The following is a 22,861-nucleotide window of genomic DNA, read 5'->3' on the forward strand; positions in this document are numbered from 1 at the left end:
GGGAGAGGGGGAGAGAGAGAGGTGGAGAGAGAGGGAGAGGGGGAGAGAGAGGGGTGGAGAGAGAGGGAGAGGGGGAGAGAGAGGGGTGGAGAGAGAGGGAGAGGGGGAGAAAGAGGGGGAGAGACACGGGGGGGGAGAGAGGGGTGGAGACACAGGGAGAGGAGGGGAGAGAGGGGTGGAGAGACAGGGAGAGGGGGAGAGAGAGGGGTGGAGAGAGAGGGGTGGAGAGACAGGGAGAGGGGGAGAGAGAGGGGTGGAGAGACAGGGAGAGGGGGAGAGAGAGGGGTGGAGAGACAGGGAGAGGGGGAGAGAGAGGGGTGGAGAGACAGGGAGAGGGGGAGAGAGAGGGGTGGAGAGAGAGGGAGAGGGGGAGAGAGAGGGATGGAGAGACAGGGAGAGGGGGAGAGAGAGGGGTGGAGAGAGAGGGAGAGGGGGAGAGAGAGGGGTGGAGACACAGGGAGAGGGGGAGAGAGCGGGGTGGAGAGACAGGGAGAGGGGGAGAGAGAGGGGTGGAGAGAGAGGGAGAGGGGGAGAGAGGGGGGAGGGGGAGAGAGGGGGGAAAGAGGGAGAGGGGAAGAGAGAAAAGAGAGAGAGAAAAGACAAAATTAGAGAAAGAGGGAGAGAGAGAGAAAGGGGGAGAGAGAGAGACAAAATTAGAGAGAGAGGGGGAGAGAGAGAAAGAAAGAGAGAAGAGAGAAAAGAGAGAGGAGAGAGAGAGAAGGGAAAGGAAGGGAGAAAGGAAAGGGATAGGAAAGAAGGAGGGAGGGAGGGAGGGAGGAAGAGAAAGAAAAGAAAGATTAGCCAGGCGTGGCCGTATGTGCCTATGGTTCCAGCTTCTCAGGAGGCCAGTACAGAAGAATCACTTGAGCCCAGGAGTCTGAGGTTGCAATGTGCTAGCTAGGGTGATGCCTCTGCACTCCACACTGGGAAACAGAGTGAGAATTTGTCTCTAAAAACCAAAAGGCTACAAAGTGAATACACAAAAGTCAACCACTTTCCTATATACCAGCAATGCATAAGTGGAATCTGAAATCAGAAACCTAGTATCATTGGGGGGGGGGGGGATCTAGTCACAGACCTACCACACTTCACACAACTTAACTCAGGATAAATCACAGACCTAAATGTAAAATGCAAAGTTATAAGACTTCTAGAAAATCTAGGTGACTTTGGGTACAGCAATAACTTTGTCGATACTGTAAATCACCAAAGGCGCAATCCATGAAACAAATAATCAATAAGCTGGATTCATTAAAATTCAATACTCTGCTCTACAAAAGATATTGTCAAGAGAATGTGAAGACAAACAGCAGGCTGGGAGAAACGATTTGCGAAAGATATGTCACATGGAGCACCTTATCCAAAATACAAATGAACTCTCAAAGCTCCAGTAAGGAAGCAAACAACCCAATTAAAAATCTGCCTAAAGACCTTTAACAGGTACCTGAGCAAAGAAGATATTCAGAGGAAAAATAAGTATAGTAAGGTGTTCAGTATTATATATGATCAAGGAATTGCAAATTAAAATAAGACACCACTGTATACCTATTAGAATGGTCTAAGTAAACACACAGACACCATTAAATGCTGGCAAAGATCTGGAACAAGAGAAACTCTCATTTATTGCTGAAGGAAGAGCATAGTGGTACAGCTACTTCTGAGACAGTTTGGCAGTTGCTTATCAAACTAAACATTTTCTTACCATATGAGTCAGTGATCATACATCTTGGTACTTGCCCAAATATCTTTAAAACTTATGTCCGCACATAAACCTGCACATGAATGTTTATAGGAGCCCTATTAATAATCGCCGAGACTTGGAAGCTCCCAGGATGCTCTTCAGTAGATGAACGAATAAATAAACTGTTTCGTATTCAGACAATGATGCATCATTCAGCATTAAAAAAAAAAAAAAGCTATCGAACCCTAACAAAATACATAGACCCTTAAATGCATGTTACTTAAAGAGCCAATATGAAAAAGCTACAAACCATGTGATTCACACTATGTGATACTCGTAAAAGGCAAAACTGTGAGACCCTTAAAGGGTCAGTGGCCGCTAGGAGTTCGTGAGGAGGGGGAGATGAATAAATGGAGCATGAAGGATTTTCAGGGCAGTGATGCTAATCTATACGACACTCTAATGGTGGATACGTCATCCCGCCTTTGTCAAAACCCACAGAAGGTACAAAATCAAGAGTCCTCCTGTAAACTGTGCTCGCTGAGTGATAATGAGGCATCCATGTAGGTTTATCAATTACGACAAACGGACCTGTCTAGGGCAGGATTTTGATAGTGGGGGAATGTATACACCTATGGAGCCAAAGGGTATATAGAAATCTCTGCCCTTCTCCTCAGTTTTACTGTAAACCTAAACTGCTCTTAAAAATGAAGCGTTTTTGTTTGTTTGTGTGTTTGGGGTTTGGGGGTGGTATTTTTGCAGTTTATTGGCCGGGGCTGGATTTGAACTCGCCACCTCTGACATGTGGGGCCGGCGCCCGACTCCTCTGAGCCCTAGGCGCCGCCCAAAAATGAAGCCTACTTTTAAAAGTTTCATGCTGTTGAGAACGTTAGATTTAAAAGCAGATTGCTTAGGACTCCATGTTGGAAAACCATCGTCCGCTGAAAAATGCAGTGAAAAGAAAAACCAACCAATTCATTCCACAGAGGACTGTGCAGTGCTACGCTCTGAAAGCGTCCCCTTCAAAACTCATGTGGAAACTTCATTCTCAATCCAATAGTGTGGAGAGGTGGGACCGAACAGGAAGTATTAATGGATTCTGAATGGATTAAAGATGCTATGAAAAGAGCTTGCAGGAGCAGGATTGCTGTCTCTGCCATCTGAGGGTACATCTGTCCCTCTTTCCCCACTACCTTACGCCACGTGAGGACAAAAGAAGAAGGCCCTGGCAAGACACCAGATGCCAGTGCCTGGACCCTGGACTTCCCCATCTCCAGAACTGTGAGAAATACGTTTCTGTTCTTTATAAATTACCTGGCCTGTGGTATTCTGTTGTATAGTACTAAATGGACCGAGATAGGCTGTGTTTGTATGGATTTAATAGTACGAAAAGCAGGAAAACGAACATGCAATAATTAGGTAATTCCCACCTCTACAATTCAAACATTATTTTAAATGATCTACCAGCTTTAATGAAAAAGTAACAGCCAGCCAATTATATTAAGTAATAATTTCTAACATGCTGTTCTTCGTAGACAGTCTGAAATGGCAACAAAAGGAACAAAGAGAGAGTCTAGTCTGACAAAATTCACTTAAATCTACAAGCATAATTAGCCTCCCTGATTTCCAATTCTTGTTTTGATGACTGGATCGGAAATAATAATTATCTGTGTAAATACACATGGCGAAGTGAAATAATGTACATGCCAGCTTTACAAACCTAATTCATGACAAAAGAATTATTTTCCATAAACTTTTCTGAAAATTAAAAGTATTTATATACTTCTGCTTAGCAATCATTGGGAATGATTTCTTCTCCTGAATCAATGCTATGAGTGATCTTTTTCCCAGTTTCATTTGGTTCTGACCTAATTTATCATGTTTACCATCTATTAATGCCACTCATTGCCATGTAAATTCCCTGCAACATACCCTAAATTTTCCTTTGCATGTGAACAGCACGGTATCTGCAGCGGCCCCATCTTTCTCCAGTGCTCTGGGGGTTCAGCTGGGCCCTAACCGCCCGGGAATCAAGCTCCTGCCAAAGCTGTATTCAAATGTGCGCCACAGAGGGGCTCAATCCTAGTCTTTGGATTCTTCATGACATCTTTTACCTTCCACCTGTGGCTTCTAGGAAATTTGTATTCTTTCTTTTCAAACAGAACGTTTTTCTTTATGGAATCTGTCATGTCTGCCTCACAGTTTTCTTAAAGAATCACGTATCTCGTTCGCGAATTCCCAGTAAATCAAATCAACCTCATACAGCATGGCAACAATCTTGAAAACAAAGATTATTCAGTCCTCTAAGTCATTCTGCACCTGCATCATGGTAAATGATTAAATTGTACTTTGCAGACTCATGTTCTCTTGTTTCCAAGTCACGGATGTGCGCTCCCCCTTGTGCAAGTTCCATTCTATTCTTATTTTACTAAAACCTAACACTTCACTGCTTCATGTCAGTGAGTTAACAGTATTCACTAAGAGAAAGGAAGAAATACCAAGGGGATAGACACATTCTCCACCACCACAGGATGAGTAATCAGGCTGAGCAAACAAACACAGACAAATGAAATAGTAATACCCACCAGGGACCTGCAAATTCTACAAGCAACATTCATTAGTACCACCTCTCTCCTTTAGTCTGTGTCACTGGCTCGTGATGTTAGCAAGGCAGGCAGTCCTCATGGAAGGACTTCCACAGTGTCGAAACTGAAAGCCAAGGTAGTAACCGGTCTTTCATATTCTCACTGTAAAATACATCCTAGACAAGACACAGGATTCCCGATCCTGCAACAACTACTACAGTCCTTCTGAACACACACGATGCAACAAAAGAAAAATGATTATCAACCATACTCATGTGCATGCACGTGCACAAGTGAAGGTGAAATGTGGGGAAGGTATTAATTAGAGCCGCTTGGGAATGATGGAGGAAGGCTTCCTCAAAGAGGTGAGCTCCCGAGAGCTGGGCGCTGTATATACAACACAGAGCCGTCTGCAGGAACTGAATCAAATGACAGCCAAGAACACAGAAAACAGGCTGAGTGAAGAAACTGGTGATCGTGTGACAGATCTAAACATGTACTGACAGTAAACAATAATATAATAATAAAAAGGGAAAAACACGCCCCATATACCAGGGGTGGTGGGTTCAAGCCCGGTCCTGGTCAAAACTGCAAAAAAGAAAGAAAAGAAAAGTTGGCAGAGCTTGGTCAATTAGGAAATATCCGTGAATCAGAGACATCCATTCAGATACGTACTAAAAATAAGTAGAATACGGAAAACAATGTAGATCCAAAATACAAGACAATAATAATCTGAAAGACAGAAGGTGAACAAAAGTCCTTAAATTATTTAGAAGAAAGCTAAAGATACTTACAAACTTCTAGAATTTATTAAATCCAACAAATGTTAAATTTTTTAACAATGATGTTAAAAAAAATTAAGAGCAGGGCGGCCCCTGTGGCTCAGTGAGTAGGGCGCCGGCCCCATATGCCAAGGGTGGCGGGTTCAAACCCAGCCCCGGCCAAACTGCAACAACAACAACAAAAAAAAAATAGCCGGGCATTGTGGCGGGCGCCTGTAGTCCCAGCTGCTCGGGAGGCTGAGGCAAGAGAATCGCATAAGCCCAAGAGTTAGAGGTTGCTGTGAGCCGTGTGACGCCACAGCACTCTACCCGAGGGCAGTACAGTGAGACTCTGTCTCTACAAAAAAAAAAAAAAAAAAAATTAAGAGCAACCAATTAACAGAAGACATTCCAAAGCATTGTAAGGGTTGCAGGAGATTAAAGAAAAATTCAGTCAATCAAAACCATGTATTAACAAGAAGAAAAAAAAAAAAAAAGAAAAGCAAAGAAAGTATTTAGAAATAGGAAACAGGATTTCCTACATAAATTGAAATGTAATTAATCACAATAAATGTAAATAGATTATACTTACCTATTGAGAATTTTCAAAATGTATATACTACTTATGAAATAATAACCTAGAATGATATAAAGTAAAAGGACAGAACTATGCATACCAAATACTAACCACACAAAAGCTAATTTAGCTGTAAGAGTATTAAGAAAAATAGACCCTAAGCAAAATAGTATCATTAGGAACAAAGTTAGAAAACAATGCTGAGGAAACCTCCCAGAAAATGTAGCAAAGAACACAAAGTAAAATAGGAGAAAAGAAAAAAAACACTAAAGGACTAGTCCAATAGCAAAATATCTGAGTAAAAGGAGTTGTAGAAAAGGAAAAAATGAAGAAAAGGTGGGGGAAAGTGAAGAAACTCATCACAGGAAAGATCAGGACAGATGTGCTCTTCCAGATTGAAGAAAGCCAGCCAGTCGACACCCTCAACATGGATTCAAATGGACCCACGTGAAGATGTAATATCAGAAAGTTCCAGAACCTGGGGACAAAGAAGCCAGGAACTTTCCAGGAAGAGAAAGCAAGTCACATGTAGAGGATCAGAAATCACAACGGTTTCAAGCTCCTTACTAGAATTATAGGAAGCTACAGTGCAATGGCACTGTGTCATTTGAAATCTTGAAGGAAAGTTATGTCCAGCCTAGAAGATTATAGCCAGCAAAACTATTATTCCAGTGGGAGGGCTGAGTGAAGAGAGGTTCATTTAAGTGAGTAGGGCGCCAGCCCCATATACCGAGGGTGGCGGGTTCAAACTGGCCCCGGCCAAACTGCAACAAAAAAATAGCCGGGCGTTGTGGCCGGTGCCTGTAGTCCCAGCTACTCCGGAGGCTGAGGCAGGAGAATCGCCTAAGCCCAGGAGTTGGAGGTTGCTGTGAGCTGTGTCATGTTACTGCACTCTAGAGAGGGTGACCAAGTGAGACTCTGCCTCTGAAATAAAAAAAAAAGAAAGAAAACGTTGTTGATAGAATAAATGTCTCCTACATCAATGTAAGTGATGGGAGATTTAGACAACTGGCCGAGAGCTAGTGATTGAATTACCGATAAAATGATAAAAACCAGTTACCGAACTCCTAGGAAAATGAAAAGTATAAGCAGCTCACTCACGGTGAGCTGCAAACCTCTGCTATAAAGAGGAGATAGTAATAATAATATAATATGCAATATTTACTAAATCTAAAAGATGATTTGACTGGTTAGAATAAGTTGTTAGAAATGGTGCCTGTAAATAATGATAGCAGGTATAAAAAATAAAGCTAAAACCTCATCTTTTATAAAGAGAAATCAAAGACAATCAAAGAAAACCTAAAACTGAAAAACCAAGAGGTAGATATATGTGGGTCCTTGTGAAAGTTTTGAGATACACAAAAATCCAGAAACATAAAATCCACATGGATGGAAACAAAGTAAGCCGCCCGGCAGCACTGAGCAGGGAGCCAGTTAAACGGGGTGAATCAGGACAGACGCCGTCAACGTGCTTCGTAGACGTGAAAAATAAAGCACTGTAACTCAGTCTGTCTCAAAACTTCCAAATAATCACGTGGTTTGGTCATGTGGAAGCCAATTATAAAAGAATCCCCTAACAAATTGAAAGCGGCTCCTCCAGAGTCGGCTCTTTTTCAAAAGGAGATACTGCAAGTTCTTCTTTATAGAGGATTCAGCAATTTATCCTCCCCTGAGTGGAGCATGAGAGTGCCCGGCCCCACACCTTGCTTTCCAGTTCTGGTCCTCGGAGGAGCAGATATCAAACCAGGGTTATTTGCAAGAGAAGTTTACTGAGATAAATGCCTGGGGAGGGTAATGTGCGGAGGACAGGAGCAGGGAAGCCTCAAACCACAACCCAGGTCTGACACCTGTGAGAGAGGGAAGGGAAGAGGGAACTCAGACCTCTGGGCAGGCAGTGGACCGTCCCAGAGCAACAGTAACAGGTGTATCCCACATACAGTGTCCCCCATTCCCAGTCTTAGCGGGAACAGCCGTGGGGAGAGGCGGCCTCAGTGACTGAGCCATGGCAGATCAGAAAATCCCACAGCTCTCAGTTCACTGCACTGGTGTGTCGGTAAAGGCTTTGATTTGGGTATTTGCTACTTTCCTTGATATAAACTATGGCTCTAGCTAATTCCAAGCTGCCAACATGATACTGTGGAATGCAGCGTTTGGAAGAGAACAATGGCTTTCCCAGGTCAGACCCAGGACATCACTGACTGTGCCACACCCCAGATTCTCAGGGAGGGAGACTTGAACAGCGCACCTCCTTGGCAACCACACTCACCAGCCTGCTACCTTAACATAGTTTTGCTTTCTGCAGTGTCATAAATGGAAATGTTATTTCAATGTAGTTTACTTTGCCGCCTCTTTAATATGAGTGAATTGAGGACAAGTGTATTATAAAGATGCTTACTATGCAAGATGTTTAATGCATATTCTTTTTCATGAATTGAGACAATATTTTAATTGTTGATTTCTACAGAAATAATTGTATGTATTTACCATGTACAACACTTTTTTTGAAGTATATATACATTGTAAAATGACTAAATCTAACTAATTAACATACTCATCATTTCATATAGTTATCACTCTTGTGGAGAGAACACTTTACATCCACTTCCTTAGCATTTTTCAAGAATACGACATTCTGCCAACTGCAGTCACATTGTTAAGAGTATAGATCTCTTGAGCTTATTCCTCTTAACCTAATAGAAATGTTGTATCCTTTGACCAACATCTCTCCAACTCCCTCCCCAACCACTGCAGCCCCTGGTAACCACAATTCTTCTATCTCCATGAAATCAACTTTTTAAGATTCTACAGGTGATGGTTTTTATTAAAATCTTTATGCCTAAGTTCTAAGTAACCAAAATCTTAACATATCGATGTCATCATCCATGTGAAATATCTTGTTTATAGTTCCCTTATCATATGATTAGCATTTGTAAAATTAACTTCTTCTGATCAACTCCAGAAGACAAATTTGAAAGACATAAATGTACCCAAAAAAGTGTGATGTAGGTGGAATCTAAAATTAGAAAACAAATTATTACGATTCCTTTTCCCCCATAATTTTCAAAGGAGCAATTACATGTACAATATCAAAATAAGATATCTACATTTAACTTTTGGAGAAATTATGTTTTTGATATGATTACAGTTGATGGAATATACATATTTGATGGAAAAAGTCACCAAACGTCAATCTGTCTCCCAACACAGAGAATCACGGCAACAACACCCAAGTATACAATTTTCTATCTGCGTTGTCTGCAGAGTGTTTAGGAAAATTAAGTCAGTAACATTATCATTGTGAACACATTTGAATAATAGGTATGCCCTATCTTGACTCATTTATATATTATTTGTTAAAATTGGTGATCACCTATTAGCCTGACGTAGCTACTTGAAAATCATCCATTATTAAGTTAGAGACCAGGAATGGTCCTCTAAATATACTGGACGGTGTCAGGGCTTCTATCGCACAGGTAACAAGCAAGAAACAGAATTTTGAATCAGATCACACATCAGGAGTCATTCAATCCAGTTTCTACCTACAAATACACTCAGACCAAATCTAAAGCAAAAGCTTAAAAGGAAGACACCAGAGTGGCAAAATCTTAAGAACTGCTCTTCCATAGAAGTTCTCTCATCTTTATGTTAACTCTTCCACTGCTATCAGATGTATCAGGAAGAGTCCAAAGCTCTATGGATGAACAGGGCTTTTTAATTCTGCCGTTTTCCGAAGGAAATACAATCTATTTCATCATCTCTCAATAGAGTATCGAGTCAGCTGCATTTGACTCCAGAGGCTTTTCTGCTCCTCCAACCACACCTCTTCAACCAGACAAAAGAAAAGAGGTGAACAAAAATTAATCTGAGGCCCTCCAATACGGTAATTAGAGGCAAGTGCTTCGCAGGTGACGGCTGAAGGTGGTGGCTGGAAGGAAGCTTGGATTATCTGTGTCATCCAAACTCATGATCCACAGTACTCTAAAGAACAAAACCAAAAATCTTACCTCGTCCACGTTTTCAAAGGCATTGATGATGTCATAAGGTAAACAAGAAAGCAGATCAATCACAAACCACGTTTTCAGATAGTTCATCCTTATGAGCTTGGGGTCAGAAATGACCTCTCCGCCAGGCCCCACAAAAGTCGTGTGGAAATTTAAAACGATATCAACCAGAAAAATAACGTCCACCACACTGTCCAGCACCAGCCAGGCTATGTTGTTCTGCTTCGTCTTGAAGGAAACGTTGTAAGGAACCATGATGGCGGTGTAGAAGGTAAGAATTAAAATCACCCAATCCCAAGTAGTTTTAAAAGCACAATAGTGTAAAATAATGTGCGGTGGTGTCTTTGGAGCTTCTTGCTTGTACTGAGGAAGGATATCCGAGCCCAGCTGAAGAACCTGAAAGAGAGAAAGTGTAGGTGTTAAGGACCTGCACGTCTCCACCCAGCCACTCAGGAATTCAAACTTATCAGCAGTCAAACCACAGCCTAGTTATCATGACACAGGTTCAAAGCCAATCACGCTCCATAGTTTTGTCTTCCTCTTAAGTTGTCCCAAAGTTCGTTCAAAGGAAGTCGGTCCAAATCCAGTCACCGCATCAGTTGATCCGTCTGCCCTCGTAGCTGGCTTGCTCTGTCGGGGTGACCGGCACTGATCCCCAGCACTGCCAGATGGGCGTTTCTGGGGGTGCTTTTGCTCACCCCGGCTGCAAGCCTACCTACGTCACACCTCTCCTGGACTGCACAACAGTTGTTTCGGTGACTCACTGTCATTAATCCCTCACATGTATTTGGTGCCCTGGGAAATAGAACTTTGATTCTGATGGCTTCACTGCCGTTAAGTGACAGACTCAGCAAGGGACGCTGACGACGGCACAGCAGTGTACACAGCGTAGCAAATGTTAGAGCCAGCTTTTGCCTTTTCTCTTTTTTTTAATTATATCATAGCTGTGTACATTAATGCAATTATGGGGTTTTATATACGATTTGACATATATTCATCACACTGGTTAACATACCCTTCCTGGCATTTTCTTAGTTATTGTGTTAAGATTTATATTCTACATTTACTAAGTTTCACATGTACCCTTGTAAGATGCACCGCAGGTGTAATCCCACCAATTACCCTCCCTCCGCCCATCCTCCCCCCTCCCCTCCCCTCTGTCCCCTCTCTTTCCCCCTTCCCCATATTCTTAGGTTATAACTGGGTTATAGCTTTCATATGAAAGCCATAAATTAGTTTCATAGTAGGGCTGAGTACATTGGATACTTTTTCTTCCATTCTTGAGATACTTTACTAAGAAGAATATGTTCCAGCTCCATCCATGTAAACATGAAAGAGGTAAAGTCTCCATCTTTCTTTATGCCTTTTCGCTCTTAAATCGAGACTTTGTGAAAGAAATATTGTGTTTCCTGCCCAGATGTAAATTCCCTTTAGGGAAAAAAAAAAAGCCAAATACTCAGGCTTCTTTCAAACCTTGGGAGAGTATCCTAAAGTTTTTCTCACACCTAGAAATACATGTGCATCGGAAAACAAAGTATATAATATCCATTACGACTATTTACACCATGAAAAACGTTACTAGTATTCTCTTTATTAATGTTAAAAATTACTGGGCGGCGCCTGTGGCTCAAAGGAGAAGGGTGCCGGCCACATATGCCAGAAGTGGCAGGTTCAATCCCAGCCCCAGCCAAAAACTGCAAAAAAAAAAAAGGGAAAATGTTAAAAACTACTATTTGTATTTTGGGGGTTACAAGAACTAATAAAGACATTTTATGTACTTACCCATGAGTACCCTAGTACATGTTTTTCCTACAAGGTCTTACATTACTTGGCAGTAAATTATCCTTCCAGGAATACAAGCGTCACATTGGGATAGAGTATTTTATACAGAGAGAGATATACATAATTGTGACTTTTCTTTCCAGCTTTTCAAACACTGGCCCATCAATTCTGATTTCACTGTGTTAAACATAAAAATTCCCTTCCTATTCAATGTTAGTATATTTCCATCCATATCCGCACAGTCTATAGTATAACTACAAAGAAATCAGATTTGGGAGATAAGAACTCAGTGCCAGGATATGTTATCACCTTCATGGGTCCTGAGCCTGTTGGCCTCCCTGGACCCCTCCTGTCTATTAAAAAAGTAAATAAGAATTATATTTTATGATAGCATGGCTATAAAAATTATATTTAACAGCAGCATTAATATCACACATTCGATTTTTGTTTTTACCTAAAAGTTCATCATTTTCTTCTGCTGTTAATAGAAACTGAAAGATTTTGTGGGCCTCAAACACTATGTCTATCCTGCTAAGGGATAAGCTGCCTCTACTCAGTGCCCTGAACAAAGTAAGCCTTCTCCTCTAGAGATAGAGTGGGGTAACCCCTGAGTTCAGAACTTCTTAAACCACGCTACCCATTAGAATCCCCTAGGGATGGTTTTTTGTTGTTTTTTTTTTTGAGACAGAGCCTCAAGCTGTTACCCTGGGTAGAGTACTGTGGCATCACAGCTCACAGCAACCTGCAGCTCCTGGACCCAAGCAATTCTCCTACCTCTGTCTCCCAAGTAGCTGGGACCACAGGTGCCCACCACAATGCCCGGCTATTTTTTGGTTGCAGCCGTCATTGTTGTTTGGAGGGCCCGGGCTGGATTTGAACCTGCCACCTCAGGTATATGTGGCTGGTGCCTTGGCCGCTTGAGCCACAGGCGCCGAGCCCCCTGGGTATGTTTTAAAACATACCGTATACTCACATCCAGACCCCACCCCAGAGAATGAGTAAAATGCTCTCTGGCTCTCAGAGAATCATATTTTCAAAGCCTTCCAGCAATCACAGTGCACAGCCAAGGGGAGATCCTTGGCTTCTATTTCTTCAGATGTTTGGACCCAAGTCTTGAGACAGTGACTTGCATCAAAAATGCTCAATGAGGAAAAGAAGGAGAAGGAAGAGGAGGAGGGTCAGAGTGACAGCAAAACCCAAAAGAGGGCTTTGGTCTTCCTCGCGTGCAAAGCCCTCTTTAGTCTTAGCTGTCACTGGGCTTTTCTCCATAGCAGTGAGTAACGACTCTCCACTTCCACTGTTATTTCATTTGCAGTTTCCTAAGCACTAAGCCTCAGGTGGAGGGAGGGTGAAATCACATCTTCTGATGTATTTTTGTACCAACACCGACACATTATTTTCTCTCTGAAGATCAAAGAGTGTCGACTCGAAGAAGGTCAGGCCCACGGATGGACGTGGCAGCAGTGGGTACCGTTATCTCCACTGGGCATGAAAGTGAGCGAGCCGCGGGCTACAGCAGGATGTCGGTGCGTATGGAAAATTAATTAACTGCCTGCATCGGGACCGGAATCTTTGAACCTGCAGATCAAGTCTAAATTTGAGGGATCAACTTTAAATTTATGGGATGGAGAACTGAGATCAAATTTATGCATCTTGGAAAAAGTGTGAGCGAGTCTAAAATTCCACCACAACCCTAGATATTTGAGTTGAGCAGATGGCGTACGTGAGCACAACTGAAAAAACAGCATTCTTGTGCTTAGCTGGGGCTCCAGCTGGGGCTGTCTTTGGAGAGCTCAGCACGCACAGGGCAGGTACACAGCCTACATGTCTGTGGAAACCTTGTTATTCCTGCAAGTTCTCTGAAATCAAACCTCAGACCTCAGAGAAGCAGTTTTGTATTTGAATCAAGTTTATGAACTGGAGATAACTGATAAAGAGACTAGCAATAAACGAGGCAAAGGGAAAAAATTAGATGGGAAGACACAAGAACACAAGTTCTATAAAAATAAAAATGATGAAATGTAAACATCTTCAAAGCTAAAGAAACATTCCCCTTGACAGAGAGAAAATAACCTGAAGGAATCGGGGCGCCCAGGGCAGAGCGTTTTCCTCTCTATGGCCCCCTTCCTCTTGTTGTAAAGCAGAGAAAAGAAAAACTCTGAATTAAGTACAGTTAAGACCAAAAGGAATCATGACAAAGTCAACAGTCATGGAAATAGGCTTTAACACTTCAGCTTGATATTTGTGTAAGATCTAGAAACAGACGATTCAAATCAGAACAGAAGCAAGTCCAAAGTCAAAGCCTTACTTAGTGAAGTGTTATGGGAAAGGGAGCTGTAGCTGCTGTCTACTTAAAATCTTAATGCTACCTCTACATCGTATTTTAAAATATCATCCTTATAATTAGTTAATGCTTAACAATGCTAACATCTTATTTTTGTTTTGAGAAAATAAAACATGATTTTACAGATGTAACGTCTGTACATCAAAGTATTAATCTTTCCCCAAGCTAACAGTGCTATTTAGAGCAGAAAACTGTAACAAGTTCCTTTGATAGCTATGGTCTTACAACGCTAGTGTTCTCCCAATTTGGGGTGCTCGTTTTCCTAATCCTTTCCAAACCAGATTTAATATTCATTGAGTGGTTAGGAGAGTAACTCTGGGGTACTTCACTTTGCTTTTCTCCAGCAGTACAAATTGGTGCACGTACAGATTTGCTGTTGTATATTTCTCCATTTTGGTTAAGTTGCCTCAGAATATTTTTGTGAGTGCCCACCGAGTGCTCAGCACACTTGGGGAGCTCCACTGGATTTTTGCGTCTTTCACACCATCTTTCAGAAGTGCAAATGCCAGTCATGGAAGACGCGAACGATGGAGGTTTGGGCTGCCTCAGAGTTCTGTCCTCCATCCTTTTCTCTTTGGTCTCCAGGTAACATCGTCCGGCCTATGACTTTAACAGCCACAGCTCTGAGGATGAAGCTGAGGTTTACAACCCAGACCCAAATATCCCTCCTCGATGCCTCACTAAAATTCCCAGGGCTCTTAGGGATCACCACTGGGATTTCTATCAGTTGCTTCAAATATGGTACGTGCAGAACCTAACTTCATCGGGGGCAAGGGGTGCCCCCAAATCTTCTTTTCCTCTCTTCCATTTGCCATTCTATTGAACAATAGCACTGCCTACCCAGCTGTCTACACCAAAAGCCCTCCTCCCCTTGTTCCACACTCTGTTCTGATCTACCAACCAGCGTGTTGGCTCCAATCTTGGTATGTCTGCCATTCACCTGAAGGCCACTGTCACTCTAGCTAAATTACTACAAGGACTTCTTTTTTACTACATTACTACAAGGACTAAATTACTAAAAGGACTTCTTCTTTTCTGAATTTCAGATTAATATGAGGGTGCAAAGATTAGGTTACACTGTCTGCTAGGTAGTCTGTATACCCTCGCCTTGTGCCTATTAAGTAAGAGCTCGCCAATCCCCCGCCCCTTCCCCATGTTCCTCCTTCCCTCCCTCCCCTCCCCACCACTTGAATGTAATTGTTTCTAACATGGGGGCGTAGTTGTTTATCTCTTGGTTTCATACTAGTGCTGCACACATTGGACACTTGCTTTTCCATTCTGGCGATACTTTACTAAGAAGAATGTTCTTCACCTCCATCCAGCTAAACACGAAAGACTTTGTAAAGTTTCCAGCTGGTCTCCCTACAGACCCATTCTCCACAGAGCTGCTACAGCATGTCCCAAAGGTCGACACACATACGTACATACATAGGGAAAACGGGAAATTGTACCTAAGTGTACTGTATTTATAAAACATTCATTACAAAATACTTTTCTATGTGTTGACATATAAATATAAAAAGTATTAAAAATACAAGACATCGGGCAGCACCTGTTGCTCAAAGGAGTAGGGCACTAGCCCCATATGCCGGAGGAGATGGGTTCAAGCCCAGCCCCGGCCAAAAACTACAAATAAATAAATAAATAAATAAATTATTTTTTTATATATACATATATGACATATAATATGAGTTTGTTGATTTTCATGTGTATGGCAACCTTTGAGACACTCTGTAGTTCAAAACGGGTTCTTCATTTTCTGCCTTAGATGCCTTTGGCGATCTGGTAAAAGCTGTGGACTGCTTCTTAGGAAAATATTTCAAATTCATATACTAAAAACACGAGAGGACACAAGAAACCAGTTAGGACCAATCTCCCCTCTGACAGGTTTCTCTAAGGCACAAATGTGACCATGTCAATTGCCCAGCACAGGAGACACCAACCACCATCCTCTGCCTAGACACCCCCTAACATATTCCTCCCCACCTGGATTCAACCACACTGAAGTCACACGCGAAGTCACCACACTCTCTCGTCTCTGAGCCTCAGTACATGCTGGCCTCCCCAATAGGAATGACCTCCATCCTTTTTTCACCTGCCTAACTCTTACATTTTTCCCTCAAGGCTCACTCGGCCCAGGTATTACCTCACTCAAGCAGCCTCCCCGAGGGCCCCACGTCCTGGCAAATGCTCCTGCGTTAGTTCCTACTGAACCCCATCGTTGCAATTTCACACCCTATGATTGGTTTCTTCTGCTGAATATTTAGTTCCTTGATGACATTTCTAATTCACCTTTACCTCTTTTGCACAGAGTAACTCCTCAATAGGGAGTCTGCATATAAACAAAGGAGTGAAGGAACTCTCAACCTCGTTAGTTCAACGGAAACATCGTCCTCTACAAACATCACCTGGGATGTCATGAACTACATTCCCATTTTAAAAGTGGGAGAGAATAAAAATAAATACTTGGGATTTCTATATTTCTACAAGGGAAAAATAAATTATTGGCTAAATATTTGTAAAATAATAGCCAGAAATATGTATATTGAATTATTTTGGGGAAAAAAAGAATGTACCAACACCGCCACCTTGGGAAGCCAAGTCCGTCTCACACTTACTTCTGCTAATCTTGAGTGTTTGTGGACCACCTCTGACTTATTCATTGGCGTGAGCTGCTGCAAAACGCTTCGGCTATTTGTCAAAGCCCGTGTCAATCGAGCAAATTTTGTCCAACCTTCAAAATAAAGAAAGAAAGTCTCAGTTTTTCATACATAATGAATAAGGAATTCAACATTCTTACTAATATTCTAAGGATCTTAGCAGCCGTATAACATCCAGAAGGAAGTATCAACTCAAAACAGACATCATCCTATATTTGAAGTGTGGCCATAAAATAATGAGCAATTCTTCTATATGAGCTTTGTGTTTTGCTCACAGTCCCTGTAGCCAAGGCAGGTGGCTGTCCAAAAGATCCCGTGCTCCCCTTGGCAGTGTATGGGCTTGTTACTGGGAAACATAGTTTCCGTCATTCCTTGCATCTAGGTGTGGCCCAGGTCCCAGTTGTCACCAATGGGATATAAAAGACATGTGTCACTGCCATGCCTCAGCTTAAGAAGCAAGTGTGACTTTGCTACACTTTCTCCCTCCTTCCAGCTGGATGGAATAACAACAACGCCCTCGAGGACAGCAAAGGTACTGAATCTCTATGTGGAAAATGCCATAGGCCAGCCAGGATCACTTGCCTTGGACTGTTACGTGAGCAAGAAATATGCTTCTATTGTGTGACCCCACTGAAAGTTGGGGGTTTGTTACAGCAGCTAGTATTGCCCTGATAAAAACAGTCCTACTATGTACGGAAGTGTAGGCAGATAAACACACACAAAAGAATAAACCCAAATTTCAATAAACCTCGCATGATTCATACACTCCCATCTTCCTTGAAACACAGCAAAATGTTATGTCTTGCTTATTAAAAACTGCAGTGATATCTAAAAATTATTTTTGGAATATCTAGAATTCTTAATAATGTTTTCTGAAGGAACAATGGCTTCTGGGGGAAGGAAATGTGAATTTAATGGGAAACAAATTTCTTCTGGAGCCTCAAATTGCCATTATTAAAATCATTAGTTTCAAGGAAATGTCAAGGAGATGTGAACAAATAGAACCAAACCGATCATACTCGGATCCTGTCTCAATTATCCTTTCTCTGATACATTAAAGACTTTACCAAAACTACTTGATAATTTCTACAGTATTACCTGTCACTAGAATATTTACCAAACAACACTCTAAAATGAAAGATACCCAGTAGTCCAGAGGAATGGCTGTAATAGCATAGTAAAGGACAAAAGAGGAAGAAAGAAATCTGGACATATGACACCAATTATCCTTCAAATCATACAGCGCAGGTGACGTCAAACTTTGCTATTCTTCAGGTTAATTCTGGTTTCATTTAAGCTTTGTATTGCCCCACCAGTTCAGCTCCCTGCGTTCAGTAATTGCATTGGAAATGAAGTAAACTGGCATCAGTTAGTAGACAGCCTTCATTTGTTCTTTATTAATGGACCTCATCCTAATAACTAAAACAAAAAAAAAAATCTTGGGTTTTGGGAATTGTACACAACCCTGAGGCTTACCCTGTACAGTGTGCTAAGGAAACAAAAAGCTACCCGATAGGCCACCAATTATCTGTACGCGCAATGTCAATGTAAAAAAAAAAAAAAAAAAGAAACAGGCAATCTCTATGACCCACTTAGACCTTTCTTTTGAGCTCTAAACCCGGGTGTCTAATGAGACACTGGTCACATCTTACTAAGATGCTCTACAGGCATCTAAGACTCAGCATGTCCACAATTAATCTCATCACTTTCCTCTCTCATCCCCAACCCTGAATCATTCCTGTATTCCAGGTAAAATGGCCCTGGGATGTTTCTAATTGCCCAAATCAGAAACTTGAAATTCACCATCCTCTTCTTTCTCACGATCATTTACACACACACACACACACACACTCACTCACTCACTCACTTCTAAGCCTTATAGATTACAATTTGTCAATAAGTATCACTCGGATTGATCTCCTCTCTGAATCCTTAGTGTGTGAGAGAATAGACCCTCTTTTGCTGGAGTTGTGTGGCAGCATCTTAAAGATCACATACATTTTACTTGCCAAGATCTTTCTAAAACACAAATCCTGTTTGCCCCTATTTTAAACCTTTAACAGCCTCAGCGTTACCCGAGGCCTTCAGGATAGCACTGTATGGAGGCTGTTTATTTCTGACTCGGCAGATTGGCTCTGCATCTTTCTTATCTACTCTCTATATTCCAGCCTTATTAAAACCAGTAGCAAATTAAGTAAAGAATAAATTCAAAATAAAATTAAAGCCAAGTATGGTGGCTCACACCTGGAATCCTACTGCTTTGGGAGGCCAAGGTGAGAGGATCGCTTGAGCTTAGGAGTTTGAGACCAGACTGAGCAACAGTGAGACCCTGTCTCCACGGGGCAGGTGCTTATAGTCCCAGCTCCTCGGGAAGCTGAGACAGGAGGGTAAGTTGAATTTGAGGTTACTATGAGCTAGGCTCATGCCGTGCGACTCTGCCTGGGGGCTTTAGGCTGGAGAAGGTGGAGAGGCAGCTCTGGATAGTTGAGGACTATAACTCTACCTTCAGAAAGAGAACTGAGGGACTTTCAGCAGAAAAAATGAAAGGTGGTGGCAAAGGCTGACCTGACTCAGACATCCTGGAAGAGAGGAATTTAAGAGAAAAGACTCGGAAAGAATTCTTTCTTCTTAGAGGAACTGAAGCCAAAGGCAGGTGTAAAATCGAAAAATCATTTATGAGTTTTGCAACTAAAATGCCCTGGAAGATAAAGTACCCATCCAAAGCCTAGGACTGTTTTATTTCACATGGAAATCAAAGAGAGCTCTTGGTAATCTTTTTATTTGTCTCTGGTTAAGGCTTTGTCATAGTCCATCCTTCCAAACAGCATTTTTCTCAAGATACTGACTCCTCACCACTTACTTACTCTCAGCACAAATCCCTGCCAAACACTCTATTAAACAAACACAGACTCCATAAGAAGCACATGAGCCTTCGACTTGGCCTCCTCTCTCTTTTACCTGCAGACCAGCCCACGAGGGGACCTGGTTCTCACCCACACCTCTGAGAATTCAGTATTTACTCTTTCCTGATCACACACCTGCTCCACTCAATCCTACTGAAGAAGTTTCTAGATTTTTCACTGTCACCAGTAATGACGCACTATATTTCCTTATACCTATTTCTTTGGGCTCTTGAACAAGTCTGGAAAAATGGCCTGTGTTATTAGCTGAATTAGTTCACTTGATCTCTTACTGTACAGTGAAGCTTTGGAAAAAGTGGAGCAGCCACACTGTCTAGGTCAGAGAAAAAACATGCATCAGCAGTTTTAACTTTTCCCGGTGATAACATCCACTGATCTCACCTTTCCAGAGACCTAACTGGTGTCTGATTATTCAGCAAAGTTCGCTAATGTTACTCAGCTCTGGTCGATATAGGGTGAACAGACAGCTGAATATGAAGAGCCTAATACTTGCTCTGTAAGTTGGTCATGGTATTATGAGAACATTTGTTCTCCTAAAAGCTCAGGATGCCAACTCCTTCTTAATAAAACATTAGTTTAGCTGTATTGGGTTGCAATTAACCTCTTTGTCATGGACTGCTTAATCTTAAAAATAAAAGGAAGTCATGGGGCAGTTAAATCAATCTACTAGACTACAACCCAAGATTCTAATCTATAAGAAAAAAGCTTAGGTAAACAATTATACTCTTGGCTAAAGAGACTACATGGAATAATTACTCATATTTCATCTGTTGTTTCCTCTCTAAAGAAAACCATTTGCTTCTACAAGGAGGAGGTTGCTATTTTGACTGTTATTTTTCATTCTGCAGGATTTTTTTTTTTTGACTCAATTATTGGCAAGAATGTTCCATAACTATTTGGCACAGGAGATTTCACACTGTAATTACCTTGGCAGTTTTGGAGTCTGTTTGAAAATACCGTACACAATATAAATGAGCAGAAATTCAGGCCCTCTATTTTAGAACACATATGGATGATGGATAATCAACAAAATGGATTTCTTGGCTGTAATTTCTCCCCTTTGTATTATTTAATAAATAAGGTACCAGGTACCACTGACTGAGACTGATGATTTGAATAAGAGTTCCAAGTCCTCAGTACCAGGAACAGAAAATAACAAAGAAATAATGTCGCCCTCTTAAATTATTATCAATAAGTTTCTTGATTTAAGACTGTAATTCTGTTAGAATGGGAGCGTTCTCAACCTGTGATTAGTATTTGTTTGGAGAAAGAAGAGCCAGGGATAACTGTGGTTACAACCAAAAATAAAGTCTGAACTGGACAGGTTGAGGCTGTATGGTACAAAAGACAGAAATTGGGATTAGAAATCAGACACTGGATCTTCATCTGCAAAAATGGAGATAGTAATAATAATTTTCAGAATTACAGAAATGGGCAATAATGAATATAACGTTCTTGGCATATATGTGTACGAAATACTCCACCAAAACTGGTTTCCCCTCCTCGCCAATGGTTTTTAATATCATCCTTCATGATGTAATTCAACGGTTTCATTGACATTATCCAGCATCATTCAGATTAAAGGCAAAAATCAATTCACAATAAAATTCTGGTGATCACAAGGTTCATTCTGAGGAAGAGCTGCACTCCCATTAGTTGGCTGCCATCATATTATTATACTTACCATCCTAGACAGGATTCAGAAATAAAATTCAAAATTAGTGCATTTATTCAAGACTTCCAGCCCTACGTTTCTTGTCAAAACATCAATAAAAGGAGAAGAAACTAATCTCAAATCCAGTCAATTTTGGCAAATTCTGAAAAAAAGAGGATCTTTCTCCCAATCACTGGTGCCTTCTCACACTCGGAAGATAAAAAGTCCTTGCTGCAACTTGGTGTGTGTCACACTTTAAGGGGGCAAGACATGATTGCAAGAGGGACTTTACCTAACAATTGCAATCAGTGTAACCTGGCTTATTGTACCCTCAATGAATCCCCAACAACTAAAAAAAAAAAAAAAAGAAGTCCTTGCTGCAAAATTACCTTCTGGTTTTGCAGGAGTGTAGATTTACTTGTCTGTTCTGATCTTTTAAAACACTTTTTTCTACATGCCAGCAGAACTTTCATCACCAAAGTATTATCAACCTACACCCTTGTAAACATCTCCAACAATCTGATCCTCGAATTCCCTGATTCTTCTCATCTTACTCAACTGACAAAATTCCAGCTCTGGATAAACCTGGCTTTTCACCCAGGTCTGCATCCATGCCTTAGACCAATTACAGGTGGATGTTAACACAGAATCACACTCATAGGTACTACTGAGGTTCTCTACCACTGGCATCCAGTGGGCCTCCGTGCGGCCCAGCAAGCAGTCTGCCATCCCCCTTATCTGATCACAGTTCCTCCCCTTTGATAACAAGTCCACACCTCCTCACATCTGGCCTCACCCTGACTCTCAGTTCATAACTGAGTTTCCTTTAAGTGATCAAGAAATCTTCTGCTGTATACTCCCCAGTGGAACGTGAGAGAAGAGACTTTGTATCTTCAGGGCCTACACTATGTCTGAACCATCAATCAGCATTTTTGATTAGGAAAAAAAGTAGATAAATGCAAGATAAAGGGAATAAAATCTTCTGTAAGAGTCTTGTAAAGGCTCATCTGGTACCTAAGATTGAATCCAAAGCAAGCTCCTATTCCCAAGCTCAAGGTTCTAAACCCAAACCATTCTGATACCATGGTATTACGAAAGCCCATCTGTTATTTCCCAAAAGCTCCATGGTTCCCTGGACTTGACTTAAAAAGCTGAAAGATACATTCTTGTGCCAATGTTTTAAAACATACTTCCCTATACTGCTATTTTCACGGATATAGTAGGAAGATGACTTAATGGCATAAATATTTTATTTCTATTGAATTTTTCATATTAAGTTTATAGCTCACATGAATAATAAAAAGTAGCTCGCATACACCATTCATAGTTATATTATGCATACTTTTTCAGTAACCTGCTATGTATGTGAAAAATTCAGAGTCTCAAAGTAAGTCTATTTAAAATAAGCTCTTCTTCAAATTCTGGCGCTGGAAAGAGAGATTTTTCTCTAATGCTGTTCGCAATGCAGTTTGATTTTCCCTATAAATTCTAATTTAAATGCCTATCAAACCCAAAGTTCAAAAATCAAGTGGTCTGAGTTGTCTGGAGCTTATTCAAATATCATTTTGTTTAAATGAATTATTCATTTAAAAGAGACTATGCTTTGCAAAGGACTGTGACTCTGATGTGGGGATGCTGATGAAGGAAGAAGCATTAATTCAGAAATAAACATCAGCCCTTCAACATCAGCACCATTTCCCCCACCTCACTGTAAAATGCTGCCAACATTCAGGTACCATCAGTAGTTGACGTAGTTATCAACATTACCACGGAGGATCGGTACGTTAAAACAGAGAAAGTACTGTACTTTTATTAACTCACTTTAGCTGTGTTGCAAAATCACTTAAAGTAAGCGAGAAGAAACAATCCTCATCTATATTGTATGTTAAAGATTA

At 41.3% G+C, this 22,861-nt stretch overlaps 1 protein-coding gene across 2 annotated transcripts in view; it reads right to left on the minus strand.

Annotated features, from left to right (window-relative positions):
- Positions 1 to 22,861, minus strand: part of KCNH5 (potassium voltage-gated channel subfamily H member 5) — a 416,514-nt gene that overhangs the window by 296,176 nt on the left and 97,477 nt on the right. For both annotated transcript variants that reach the window (XM_053601259.1, XM_053601258.1), the window contains exons 5-6: positions 16,350 to 16,465; positions 9,609 to 10,001 (exon numbers count right to left, since the gene is read on the minus strand). In XM_053601259.1, coding sequence (XP_053457234.1) covers positions 9,609 to 10,001; positions 16,350 to 16,465 — 509 coding nt within the window. The remainder of the gene's footprint in view (positions 1 to 9,608; positions 10,002 to 16,349; positions 16,466 to 22,861) is intronic.

The sequence above is a fragment of the Nycticebus coucang genome, chromosome 9 (genome assembly GCF_027406575.1).
Source record: "Nycticebus coucang isolate mNycCou1 chromosome 9, mNycCou1.pri, whole genome shotgun sequence".
NCBI classification, from domain to species: Eukaryota; Metazoa; Chordata; class Mammalia; order Primates; family Lorisidae; genus Nycticebus; species Nycticebus coucang.